The following is a 14554-nucleotide window of genomic DNA, read 5'->3' as shown; positions in this document are numbered from 1 at the left end:
ATCCCCACTTATTCCAAAATCCCCAATTCTAAGACCCCTAGGCGACGCCTGAAACTGCAGACAGGACCAAACCTATACTGTGCATGAATTTCTTTTTCTTTCTTTACAATTTCAGAGATAGAAGTTTCGTTCTTACAGCAGATCTTAGCAAACTCGGTGTAAGATTATTTTTCCTCCCTTATTAAGTCTAGAACTTTTCACCCTTTCCCTAAAGGAAGCACTTTACGACCTCTCTTTGGCATATCCAAATTACTAGAATCACTACTCTTGAGGTGTAGGGTCATCATGAAGTAAAATAAGGGTTCATTGCATATAAGCACTGCAGTACCTTGACACCCTGATAACCCAGCCAGCTCCTAAAGAGACTAATAAGCTGGCAGCATCAACAGCATGAGATGCTGGACAAAGGGAGGATTCACATCCCAGGTGGGACAGGGAGGAGACAGTACAAGATTTCATCACATTATTCAGAACAGCAAGCAATTTAAATCTTATACATTGTTTATTTCTGGAATTTTCCATATATATTTTTGGACAGTGGTTGACCGCAGGTAGCTGAAATCACAGAAAGCAAAATGGCAAATAAGCAGGAGACTACTGTAGAAAGTCCCGAATGTGTTAGGAGACAACAAAAATAATAAAGATGGACAGGAGTCACATTCTTTCTTAGAGGAGTCACCTGTTTTAAAATAAGGAGAGTTGAAGGAATCTTGCGTCTCAGCTCCAGTGACTGAAATCTTCAGGCCTTTGTTTGATGGAGGACATCCACCCCTACTGATCTGACTTGCTAGCTAGCAGAGTGGATTTTTAGCATTTCTCCAAGTGCTAGATCCAACACACACCGTGGATCTGTAATACGATGTCCAAAAAAGCAAGTGTCCTCTCAGCGTCCAAAAAAAGCAAGCAGGTTAGAGCAAACAAGTTCAAGGCCAAGAGGTGCGGAATGCTCATAGACAGTGCTGACAGCCAGACACCACTGCAAAAGCTTTGATTTGACCCAAACTGGGCTGCAGAGAAAGACAAAAATGTCTTTCTCCAGCCCTGTATTTGGAGGCAGGAGGTCTCCTGGAAGTATCCTGCTCACAACCAAAGGAGAACAAGAGAGAATCCCAAAGGCAAACAGAGAAAAGAGCAGAGAGGTGATAACTGGCCATGGCCAAAGGGACAGTCACAGCCGCCCGTGCACAGGTCCAGGTCTGTGTTCTACTCACCAACACAGATCTCCCCCAGCCTTTTTTTTTTTTGGTGGGGGGGCAGGGTCTCACTCTGTCACCCAGGATGGAGTGCAGCAGCACGATCTCGGCTAACTGCAGCCTCAACCTCCCGAGCTCAGGTGATCCTCCCACCTCCACCTCTTGAGTAGCTGAGACTACAGGTGTGGGCCACTATGCCCTGCTAATACATATCTCCCTTTTAAACCAGCCTGTCATCTATCCAGACCTCACTCTGGGCCCCAAAATGACTCTGGCTAGCTTAAATGAAGATGACTCTTTGAGGCATGAAAGGGAAACTACACCTAAGGTGAGGATTGTAGGCCTGTCTGACTGGCACCAAGACACCATATTTGCACGTGCTGAGACCACAAACTCTCTTCTCCCGCACTGCTCCTCAGTCACGGGTGTGACTCCATGTCAGCTGTGCCCAAGTTCTTGGGATGAAGTGGACAGTCAAGACTGGGAAGTAAGTTGTGACCGGGTAACCACTGGCTTCATCTGCATACAGTGTTTCAGAAGCTCCTGTGTGCACATCAAACACGTGCATACAAGCACTTGTAAAAATGAAGACCCACTCTTCTGGACTAAGTGGTAACGTGGAGAAATGCTAAGAATCCACTTGGAGAAATGCTAAAGATCCACTCTGCTAGCTAGCAAGTCAGATCAGTAGGGGTGGATGTCTTCCATCAAACAAAGGCCTTAAGATTTCAGTCACTGGAGCTGAGAAGCAAGATTCCTTCAACTCTCCTTATTTTAAAACAGGTGCCTCCTCTAAGAAAGAATGTGACTTCTCCACTTAGCGGCAGAATTGCAACAAAAGGCCTGCTCCTAAACTAGTGAGGATATTTTGGGAAAGCTAATTCATATCTGAGATTTAATTGCCTAATCTATAAACCATGGATCATAATACTAGCCTTCCCTACCTCACAGGTCAGTGGTGAAGACATAACAAATAATATCGTCTTACATTTGTAAGACACTTTATAGTTTTCTAAGGGTGTTCTCATGCTATCTTCACAATCCCAAGAGGATAACAATGATATCTATAACAGTGTTATTTCCCCTGTCAATTTTCTCTTAGTATAGGGTCAGCCAAGAACCATAAAACAATATCAACATTCCAGTTAAGAACAGAAAACTTAGCAGTTTGTCAATAAAGGAGAATCAGCAAACCCAGGATGCCATTTAATCCTGCTGAGATAAAGAAGGAAATTCTTAAAGGGACTATTCTTCTTGGTAATCCTCGGATCTTTCTCCTCTAGAATCAATAGTATGGCTGGGAGACAAGCAAAATTAAAGAGCAATCATGAAATGATAAAGGCTTTCCACTGAATAGTCTCAGACTCCAGGACTAGCAGGTCAAAGCCTCATAGCAGTTCTTGAAGCCTCACCCAGTAGATCTCTAAGACAGCTACTGTCTGCACTCACTGCAATTCTTCCCCTCCCTTTTCATCCCTTATTCTTTCAACAAATACGAATTGAGCACCTGCAAAGTGCTAGACGCTGGTAAAACTATCGGGGAATAAAAAAGACCATCTCTTTCTTCATGGGGTTTAGAGTTTCATGGTGGGAAAAGTTAATTAAAACAACACCTAACTACACAGCGCCATTCCAGCAGAGGTAGGTACGGTCAATGAGCAATAGGCCATCTGGGCAACCGGAGAACAAGCAAGAGGCCCTGTCAGGAAGCAACAACTATCTGAGCACCCAGCACAGAGTCTCTTCCTGCAAGTGTGCCAAACAGGGATTAAGCACATGTTAGGACTCTCCCAGCTGCAACAGAAGCCGAGCCACCAATCAGTCAGGGGCCAAAGGCAGGAGGAGGGTGTAATTACCCACCAAGCACCAACACTCTAGGCAGGCAAAAGCATGCTGTCTTCCAGCTGTTTGTGTATCATTAGAAAAGAAATTAAGATGTCATTAGGAAGAAATTAAATAATGTGCATGTTGTCGTGACAACAAAGATGCAGGCTGCCAGCTCCTACTCTGAGCAGAGATTGGCCACACGCAGCCCCTTTCTTGAGATCAACTCTACAGAGACAAAAGAAGAGACTCTGGCTTACCAGTGTTCTTCCCCTTGTAGAAAATCTTCATGTCCATGAGCCCCGTGAGCTGGTTTGCCAGAATCTCCATCTGGGACCCACTGTGTTTGGAAGCTCGGAATATGCTGAGCTGTGACCAGTCATCCCAGTAGATTTCATTCTAAAAAGAAAACCTTTGCCCATTAGTCCAACTCTTAGTTCTTTATTCTGGTCCTCTCTAACGGTAAGAGTTCCTCCAGGCAGGAGACAACTAACATTTATTGGCTGAATGGCTGGCCTGATCAAGATTCTACTTGAATGCAAAGGACAGCAATTTTATCCAAACCTCACCATATAACCCCACAGAAGAAATGGCCCAAAAGAAACTATCTGATAAGCATTCAAGTTTATGACACAAAACCAACCCCCTCAGTTTGAAATCTGCTTCCCAGAGTTGGGAAGAGCCATGTTGCTCTCCAGAGTCGAAAAAGAACTGCAAGGCACCGTAGGTGGTGCAGAGCTCACTGGAAGTCATCAGAGAACAAAGTGAGCAAAGCGCACAAGAAATGAAGACACCACCCTGAAATGAGGCTACTGACACTGAGGGGCAAACTGGGAATGTTCATGGGAACAGCCTTCACTTTTAACCTTTTAAAATGTGAACAGCAGGGGAGCCTGGACCCTTGGCGCCTCTGCCTGGCATCCCTCCATAGGACTGAAAATAAGTTATCTCAAATTTGGAAAAAAGGCCACCTTTAAGAAGTTAAACAGCTTCTCTGCAAAGCCCAGGGAGGCAGGCTCCTGATCTCATATGCTCCTCACCCGCTCTAGCAGACTGTCCGGCGGCAACAAATGGACTCACCTTAAAGACAGCAATGGCATAGGGGTGCGGGAGGTTGTCCAGAATGACGGAGCGCTGCTGGCCACTGAACGTGATCCGCTCTATGCAGTCCAGGTAGGCATCCGTCCAGTAAATCCACTGGTCGTCCACAGAGATGCCATTGGGCCACTTCACATCCTCTGACACCAGGCGATAGGCAGCAGAACCATCCATATTGCTCCGATAAATCCCAGGCTTCAGGTCTCCCCAGTCTGTCCAGAACATCACCCTAGCGAAAATGGGGACAGAACACATACCTCATCAATACTAGAGAAATGGGAGCTCAAATACTACTCCAGAAAAGGTCAGAAACTCCTTTCAAATGATCCGGCTGGTTATTTCGGCATTATTAAAACAATATGTAATGACAATACCTGAAGCCACTTAAATTCCTTCACCTGGAAATTCCTTTACTGGAATTTATCTATAGATAAAATCAAATTATGCAAAGATAACATACAAAGAAATGTATACATATGTATATTAAACTAAATGTTAATCAGCAGAGGAAGTGACACATTATGGTACATATAATAGAATACTGTAAAACCTAAAAATCTATATATGCTCACACAAAACTATCTTCAATACATATTAAGTTTGTTTAAAAAGGTACAGAATAGTAACCATACTACAATTCTATTTGGTGTGTATGTGTGTGTGTTTTAAAGATAATACTTGTACATAAGTAAAAGCAATCATGAAAGATACATAAGACATTATTAACAATGATTACCACTAGGAAGTGTGAGGGTAAAGGGTTAAGAATGAAAAGGAAGAAAGCAAATTTTTTTCATAAAGTGCTGTTCTCTCTAAATATTGTCAACAAAGTACATACATTACTCTTAGAATTTTCCTTGAAAAAATTGTGCCAATTCTCTATCATAAATGCTACAAGAGAGGAAAAGCCAGAATGTCAAATCCAGAATTTCCCCTCTTAATTATGTTTCCTTCAGTTAATGAGTTAATATAAAGCACCTTTGCCTTCCCCAAGTGCACACTGATTGTAAGTAAGAAAACCTACACATGCTGGGAAAGCAGGGGAAAGATGGAATGAATTAAATGTTTGTACCATGCATGAAACTCAAGAGAAAGTCCTCACAATATCCAAGCAGGCCTGTCTATGTCTACAGAAGCTCTCTTTTAACATCAACTTTTCTAGAGAAACAACCCACAGATGCAAGACACCTGGATGCCTAAACAGACTCTGACACTGGCTAACAAAAAGCGAACTGAGTTACCTGACCACGATGACTAAGCTGTGTTCTCAAACTTCTCAGTTAATAGACCATTTCAACCACCATCATGAGAAACAGAGTTTTTGTCCCACAGTCTGTGTTTCATGAGAATCTATTAGTGTAGCATTGGATGCAAGACTGATTTCCTTTTGGGGCAACACTTACCCCTCTTGGGGCACGAGGACCAGAGCCCTGGGACGATCGAGCACAGAGGAATTGACGATTGTGAGTCGGAAGTCGCCATCTGGATTAGCTACCTGACAAAAACAGGGGGAAAAGAGGCTGAGATGGATCTGAGCTCCTTAAAGACCCCCATTGCCAAAGGTGGCTACTCAGCTTCTGCTGCAGACATGTCCCCTGCCCGCCATGCCTGCCTATTTCCCTGACCTGACCCATCTGGGAAACTTGCCCCAACTTCTCATCACAATGAGCTGTTCCTTCCTCTGACTCATGGGACAATTTTCAAGTGGTCTGAAAGAGGAGCTAGAACCATGTATGCCCCAGTTTCCAGGGCATGATGATCTGGACAAAGCAATATCAGTAAGTAAATTACTCAAATAAGTAAACAAGCAGATAAGCATTTACTTATTTCACCATCCCATGTCACTCCACGTTCCAAGGCAATCTATGGCTCCAAACTCCCATACAACAAATTCTCAATGTCACAGCCTTGCAATGAAGAGTCCACAGGTGGGACTCATATTCGTGCTCCTTCCCGTCAGCCAGGCTGGTCATCTCTTGCTTCTCCAAGCCTGATGCGGACTCACTCCTGTCTGCTCTTGCCACATCCCATCCTGGGCCTACCTGCCCCACTGCTTACTCTAATCAAGGCATAACTCTCCTTCAAACCTCACTGCCAGGCCTGCCTCCTTCCCTAACTCTTCTGACCCACCTGGACCAATAAGCATCAGTAGCTCTGCACCTTGGCTCATCTGACACCATTTTGCACCAACAGTATTTGAGTTGTGCAGTGGTTGCCCCAGCCCGTGAAAAGGTGGGTGCCTGTGCACCACCTGCATTCTTCTAGCCCCTAGCCAAGTGCTGACCACACGCAATTAAAGAAAGGACAGAAAGAGCAATAACACAACCACCGAGGCAGCATTCAGTAGATGCCAGTTCACTTCTATCGGCATCCCCATGAGGTGGACACAAGAACATTCTCTTCTCAGCCAGGGCTCAGCTCAGACATCAACCTCAAGTTGCCTGCTCTGTGTGCCTATTCTAATGTTGCCCCACTCTCCAAAAGCGCAATCACACTGCACTGTTTCAGAGTCTTTGCAGCATGTACCACCAACAGAACTGATTTATTATTTTGCTTTCTCCACTAAAATCTAAGCTCTACTGGAACAGGAACGTGTGTGTCCTGCCCACTGCTTTAACATCAGAACCTAAACCACATGTATCATGCAGAGAACCCCTGTCAAATGGTTGCGTGAATAAATGAATCTCCATCTAATGCATGAAGCAACTGAAGTTTAGAAAGCATAAGTACCTTGCCCCATGTCACTGAGCTAGTGGAGTCAAGCCTACACCCGGGTCTATCTCTCAAGTCTGTGTCTTTCGTCTTGCAACTCCTCTTAGCTCTCTGCATCTCCCTGCTTCTACTGCACTCCCCACTTCACCCACATGCCGTCTCTCCATGCAGAGTCAGTATAAAGAGGTGCTGAGGCAGTGAGCTGAGCATACTACATTCCCCCAGACAAAGATTTGGCAATTTAGAGGTCATTCATCATCCTTGCCTTGGGTATATAAGGTGGGACAGGTTACTAGGTAGCTAAGTTGCAGAGAAATGGGGATTAATAACAGTGGTGATGATGATGAAGATGATGATGATGATATTGTTGCTATCACTCTAATCGACTAAAATAATACTAGACTATTATTGTTATAGCATTATAATAATACCATGATACTAGGTCGATGCAAAAGTAATTGTAGTTTTTGCCATCATGTTTAATAAAAGTAGTAAAATAAAACAAAAACAATATATAAATAAAATAAAAATATTACCATTCATTGTTATTAGCTAAGCTTCTGCTAGCCAAAAGATCAACTCCCAGGTACTTACCCCCTTTTCTCTCCTCTCCAGAGGCTCAGCTAGTCCATTCTCTGGAAACTCGCAGGAAATTTCCAGAGTAATCTGACACACTGGCCCTTGCCTCTGTGTCAAATCCGGCTCAAAGCCCAGGTGCCCCGCCTGCTCCCTTAATTAAGAACAGCACGAAAATACACATACCTCAATCTTTTTGAAGCCCGCATCTACCCAGTAAAGCAGCTGGCTGAGAGGTTCAAAAGCCAAAGCTTCTACCGTCTCCAGGCCAGAATTGATGATCACCTCTTGCCCTGTGCTTCCATTCAAACAGAGGCGCTGAAGAGAGAAAAGTAATAATAAATGCTAGGAACTGTTCGAATGACCCCCTGCCAAGTCAGTCCCATGAAGGGTAACCCTTTATTCAACTGGCAGGACTGAAAAAGGATGAGATGTTTTACGTTAGTAAACTTTCCAGACACATGAAGCCAGGTTTTCATGAAAGCATTTCTAAAATGTACTATATTTTTGTTTTTTAAGCAGAATAAAGAGAATTTCATCATATATATTACTCTGCATTATCATTATGAACACTGGTTACTAAATTATGCTGTATCGCAATAATAAAGTCGGAGATTACTGAGATGTATGAGTCTGTTTGCTTTTAAAATAAGTGAAACCAGACTGCTGTTATATTTAAGTTCTTGTGTCTGCTTTTATACTCTTTCTTCCCTGTGAGGCTCTTAGCCATCAAGTGCTATTGTTGGACAGCTCCATTCAGCATCACCGCCAGCCCCCACCCCAACCCCCTCAAATACCCAAGCACTATAAAATTTCTGTTGGGTTGGAATCTAGATAAAAATTTATTGGAATTGCTTTTCTAAAAGGATAAAGTAGACAATGAATAAAGATCAAATAGCTCTCCTTTAAATGCATGGGTTTGAGCGTATGGCTATCTACCTGGCCTGTCCAGGGCTCTTTAATGCTTACTTCCTGGTTCTTATCTGTGTTCAGAACAGCTGAAGTGGATAATTATGTGAGATATGGGTAAGTCAAGCGTTACTGTATCATGGCTTGGGAAGAAAGATGCTCAAGAGGCAGTTGGCACAATAGGGGGCAACTAATCATCCTACATTACTAGTCCCAACACCTTCCCAGCAGGAAAAGCAAGACCTCACTTTCAAGCAGGTCTGTGGATTTCGGGCTTTCTTTATCCTTCCTATATGAACAGATGAAAACAGAGAAAGAAAAGTACTAACAGAGAAGACTGGAAACTTTCACCTGTCGGCCCTGAGATGAGTTACACTTACAAACTTCTAACTGCCCATTTCCATAGGCCATTCTGCATGAAGCTTATCAGGATGGGGCAGTCACGATGCACAGCCCCCACAGTGAGGCCAAGTGCTGACTCACCTGGATGATGTCCAAGGCCAGGTCGGACCAATACAAACAGTTGTGCTCATAGTCAAAGTCCAGGGCCACTGCTGCCCGTAGCCCGGTGAGAGGCAACTGCTCGGTGGCTCCCGAGGCCAGGTCATAGCGGTAGATGGATTTCCTCACAGCATACAGAATGAACTCGTTCTCTTCTGCCAGACACACAAGACATGTGGGAGGTTGGACCCAGGGGATGCTGAAGAGGTCCTAGCACATCTGACCTATTTGTTTCTCACACACAAACCTCAAATCCATTGGCATGTGGTGTGGACCAAGCGAAGAGCACATAAATCAAGACTCAGGAGGTGTGTAATGGAATCACATTTCCGCCTCAGGCAAGTTACTTAAACTCCAGTGAATCTGTTTCTTCATCTGCAAGTGTTTTACTTGTTACGTTTTTCTTTAATCTAAATCTCCCAATATGCATGCTTCAACAACCATACTTCTGGACTAAGCCTACCAGTCTTCAAGTCACACCTGCCAACCTAATTACACCAATCGCCCTGTTCTCCCTCCTCACGTGACTGTATCAACACAGCACCATCATCTTGTTGACGAGAGACCATTAGTCACTGAAGCTTTGTAACTAAGCTCTCTAATCAATTTGCTCACTTATTCATATTGTTCACAACACCATATGGCAATTCTATGAACCTCTTAGATCTTCAAAATAATAATAATAATGCATTTGTTCTTGGCTATTTACAAAATGTTCCACAACATAATCATCACAAAAATTCTGTTTCTAGTCAACAAATATAAATTGTGTACAGATTGTGTACAACGTGCTTACTACGCATCGGGTATTGTTTAAGACTCATAACAACTGCCTGATGGTAGAACTCTTGTTAACCAAATTTTACAAATGAGAAAACTGAGACCAGAGAGGTTAAGTAACTCACCCAAGGTCACACAACTAGCAAGTGGTAGAACCAAGATCGGAACCCAGGCACTCTGGATCCAGAGTCTATGCGTTAACCACTACACTGTGCTGCCTCTTATGATACAGACACTAGTGTGGATAATTTTTAAGATGTAGAAATGAAGGTCCTGAGTGCTCAGACAACTGGAAATAGGAAGACCCGGTATACTCTCTTGTCCACTTAGGGAACAGCCTGGGAAACATGCAGATTCTTCCCCAGGAGTGGACACAAGCAGCATACCAGCATCTGTGTCTAAAGTGTGCATCTTGACAGTGTGTTGCATATGGGACCAAGATGCAAATCTGAATTCTTTTGCTGCATGCCTGGGTTAGACATTCCTGCCCACTTCCTGATTCCATACACTCAGTGACTTAACATGTACCACTCACCTTCTTTATAAAAGCTGTAATATAGATAATGCATCAAAAAATAAATCTACCTACAGTTTTTAATAAGGTAAGTTTTCCTTCTTTTCCTTTGGTTCCAGGTCACTTTAGAAGTATCTATGTTACCATCACATGGTAACCTACCTCCCCTTTTGGTTGTCAAAGAAACCTTCCTGCTGTCATTCCCAGGGAGGGGGCCAGCTAAGGTATAGGGACATGAAAGCTACATTTGCAGCAGCAAGGCTTTTGCCCCACATCTCTCTCCAGCTTCTATAAACCTCATTCTGTCACTCTGGGTTTTTTTTTTCCTCTAAGAAACTAATACCCATAAAGTAGAACCTGAATCCAGAAATACTTGTTTTAGGATTATGTTCAGAGCAGCATGCGGCATTCCAGCACGCAATGCTTAACCTGGAAAAGGAATGGAATTCTTGGCTGGTCCTGGCCATATATACAGCCTAGGAATGTGTGTTTTCATAGTAATTGTAAAGGAAGAAAAATTCTTGCATTTAAAAAATCCTTCCAGATGCCCAGATTACCTCATCTTTGCAAAGATATTATGGCTCCCATTAGTCCTGTGAAAGCATCTTTTTCTTCCCTGATATATCCCTGCCTCCTATTTCATGCCTTTTTTTTTTTTCTCTTTTACATAGGAGGTGGCCCACAATAGAATGAGATTTCTCCACTTCATTCCCTGTTCTATCTTCCAGAAGAGAAAATAGCTTTCCTGCCAGTTGAGATGGCTTTAAACAAACTGTTTTGTCCCTTGCTGAATTATCTTCAGAAATATTTATTACAAAAGTAGGCACTCCAGCGCCTTAAGAGCAATCACTCAAACCCTACTAACCCACACCCTCATCAATAACAGCTCTTGTGAGGGAAATATTTGAATATTATCTGCTCATTTGTTGGAATTTGCTGAAGTGGTGGTTCTTTTTAAGTCTCCATAGTGAGGTATGTGAATTACTCTGGTAATGATGAAAGATTAAATTAAGGGACTAACGAACTTAGCATGAAAAACACCAGGGCAAGCTGGCAGCAGTGAGCAAAAGAGAGGGCTGCCCTGCCCTGCCTGTGGAGACCATACACTTCTTTCATGATTCATTCGGTGCTTATGGCTGTCCACGTAGACACCACCACCCACCGCAGATGGAAGTAAACTCCAGCCATTTACCTTCACCAAGAGGTATGGGCAGGAAGGAGGGCACAGAGGGAATAAAGAAGCTTTAAATGAATAAGAACTGGAAACAGAGTGAAGAAAAACAAGCAACTAAGAGATTATTTTTCAAAGTATCATAATTTCATGTCTCTATTGTAAAGACCTCATGTTACATCGCCACTAAATCTAGCAGAAACGTGTTTTAGAACACACTATACCTTTACAGCATGTGAATCATTTCAGAGAAGTTTTTCTTAATTAGCATGCATAATGATTATCTAAAATAGTGAGAATGATATTTATTTGCCATTTGGGCAATGTCCAATGAAGAGCATGGGGCTTAGAGTCTGAATTTCAACTTTGTCACTTACTAGATGTGTGACCTTAAGCCATTTAACCTCCTCTTAACATGCTTCCTCGTGAAAAAGTAAAAACAAAATTGATAATATCTGCTTCCCTGAGTTGTTAAAAGGGTTAAACTGGCAACACATAAAAAAGTACACTGAAATCTATAAAATTCCATTAAAATTTTAGTTATAGTTAGTTTTATTATAAAATTAACATAGACTACTTAGCTACTTCCTAAGAAGTCACACACCTCTTTATACTCAACTTTGACAAACAGATTAAGGAACACACAAAAGCCTGTGGGCACCTTTCTACCCCAGTGAATGCTGCATAAATATTTTTCAATTAACAAAGGGATTTCCCTCAAAGAAACTGAGCTGACACAAAATACTTTCCATTCCTAAAAAAGGGTATGGCTATGTATAAGTTCAGTGTGGAAACCAACCTTAGGGAAAAGAGGAAGCCCTGTGATGCTTGTGACGGCCATTGTTTTTCTCCACTCAATCAGAGAAGCCACAAGCCCGGACTTGGGTGAGATCGTGATACTGCTTCAACCATGTCTCAAGAAATGAAAGGGAAGAAACCACCTCTCTTACCTGCCAGGGGACAGGGGACCAGCTCTCCTTCCAGTCGCGCTTCAACATCTCCTCCACTACAAGTGTCCCCAGAAATCTTCCGGTAGCTGTCCCCCCACCCCAAGAGCAAGAGGTCAGAAACATGGAAGAATAGCCACAAAGGCATCCCAGCTGGGAATACATTTACTACCCACGGCCAGTAGAGTCCATCCACTCATTTCCCTTTAGAACTAGAAAGAGGATGTTCGTAGTTCTGAGTCAGTTCTGCTTATAATTAGACTAGGCAGGCCCAGACAATTTAGGGCACTGTCCTGGCCAAGATTTTTAAATATATCTCTTGAATACATTCCTCTGAAGATGTTTCCTTGTTGAAGTTGATGACTTAAGATATTCCTAGAGTTTCAGGGATGCTTACAGACTTGCAATGTGGAGGTAGGAGAGTTTACAAATACCATAATTTATAATGTTGCCCAAACTACTTGCAGGCTGTTAACTTGGAATTCTAGAATTTAGAGTATAGAGCAATCCAGACGGTCCTCTATGCTCTCTCGCTCCATGTGCGGACCAGGGCAACCTCTGTGATACATACCCTCTCGTTCTCCTGTAAGTAGAACCCACAGGGCAAGGCACAGGAGGGGAATATGACTTCCCAGAAAATTCCGGATCTGGAACACAAACCTCTAATGACAAATCTTCACTCATCTTGAAACCGAAGTCACTAAAAAGGCAATTGGGCTTTGTTAAGGCCACTGTTTTATACATTTCAGGCATTCCAGTACCAATTCTGCTGACTTTACCTTACTACTTTTCACTTTTATTATAAGTTATTTAACACGTCTCTTTAAAGAATATTTACTTTTTATATAAAATACATCTTCAAAAGAAGATTTATATCGGAACCACAGTTGGAAAAACACAATCACATGCCATAAATAGACAAAAAAATATATAAATCATCATGCCAAATCAAAACAATATTAAATTTTAGCCAGATCCAGTTCCCTACTCAAAGACTCTGGACCTGCCCTCTCTGTTAAAAGGGATTAGGCAAATGTTACAGAATTACTAGCAACCAATGAGACTTTCTTCTTGACAGAATCCGAAGAAGTAAAAGAGAAATTTTAAAAGAATAACCTTTTTAAAAAATTATTTGGGGCCGGGCATGGTGGTTCATGCCTGTAATCCCAACACTTTGGGAGGCCAAGGCAGACATATTATTTAAGCCCAGGAGTTCAAGACCAACCTGGGCAACATGGTAAGACCCTGTCTCTACAAAAAAGAATCAAAAAAATAGCCAGGCATGGCGCTGCACACCTGTGATCCCAGCTACTCGGGAGGCTGAGGTGAGAGAATCATTTGAGCCCAGGAGGTCAAGGCTGCAGTGAGCCATGATTGCGCCACTGCACTCCAGCCTGGGCAACAGAGCAAGACCCTGTCTCAGAAAAAAAGAAAAAATTTGACTAGGAGTTCAATGTTATTTAAGACTATATCCACATACTAGCTAAATCATCCTGTACTTTGAGATACAGTAGTTAGGTTCATGAGACCTCCTGTGATCTGGGGTCACATCTGCCAAACCTCCCAGCTTGATGGGTGGCATCCTGGAGTAGGAAGCAGGAGGCCTCAGCCGAAGATGATTCAAAAACAAGGTGACTGTACTATGTACTATGAATGTTCTAAGGCCCTTCCAAAGCTGTAAATTCTATAATTCAATGAATTATAGAATATATTCAAAGAATTATAGAACAGAACATATATTCCACGTTCACGTGCTCAACCAGAACACATTTATTTGCTCTATTCAATTCAACAAATATTTAGGCCCGGCATGGTAGCTCAGGCCTATAATCCCAGCATTTTGGGAGGCTGAGGCGGGTGGATCACTTGAGGTCAGGAGTTCTAAACCAGCCTGGGCAACATGGCAAAACCCCATCTCTACCAAAAATACAAAAATCAGCTGGGCGTGGTGGCACGCACCTGTAATCCCAGCTACTCTGCAGGCTGAGGCAAGAGAATGGCTTGAACTCAGGAGGTAGAGGTTGCAGTGAGCCAAGATTGTACCACTGCAGTCCAGCCTGGGTGACAGAGTGAGACTCTGTCTCAGAAAAACAAAAAACAAAAAGAAAAACTCCAAATATTTATTAAACATTTCTGACACAAAAAGTACTAACAGATACACAGAGAGTGATTTGTGTGCATTATATCATAATCCACATTTAATAATTTGTAAGAATTGTTCAAAAGGCAGCAGTTTCTTCACTGTATCAAACATGCCTCTTTCATTACCTCAGTTTGTTATTACTGAATGGCTACTTTAAATCTTTTTAGGAACCAGATAAAGCATTAG

At 42.6% G+C, this 14554-nt stretch overlaps 1 protein-coding gene across 6 annotated transcripts in view; it reads right to left on the bottom strand.

Moving 5' to 3' along the window:
* The window catches only part of SORL1 (sortilin related receptor 1), a 181017-nt gene that overhangs the window by 70464 nt on the left and 95999 nt on the right, over positions 1–14554 (bottom strand). For all 6 annotated transcript variants that reach the window (XM_024255047.3, XM_063728239.1, XM_054525270.1 and 3 more), the window contains 7 exons: positions 12797–12925; positions 12229–12314; positions 8796–8968; positions 7590–7721; positions 5519–5610; positions 4098–4344; positions 3278–3416 (listed from right to left, as the gene is read on the bottom strand). In XM_024255047.3, coding sequence (XP_024110815.2) covers positions 3278–3416; positions 4098–4344; positions 5519–5610; positions 7590–7721; positions 8796–8968; positions 12229–12314; positions 12797–12925 — 998 coding nt within the window. The remainder of the gene's footprint in view (positions 1–3277; positions 3417–4097; positions 4345–5518; positions 5611–7589; positions 7722–8795; positions 8969–12228; positions 12315–12796; positions 12926–14554) is intronic.

Source organism: Pongo abelii, chromosome 9, assembly GCF_028885655.2.
Source record: "Pongo abelii isolate AG06213 chromosome 9, NHGRI_mPonAbe1-v2.0_pri, whole genome shotgun sequence".
NCBI lineage: Eukaryota > Metazoa > Chordata > Mammalia > Primates > Hominidae > Pongo > Pongo abelii.
Note: the sequence above shows the minus strand (reverse complement) of the source record. Positions and strands in the feature narration are given on the sequence as shown.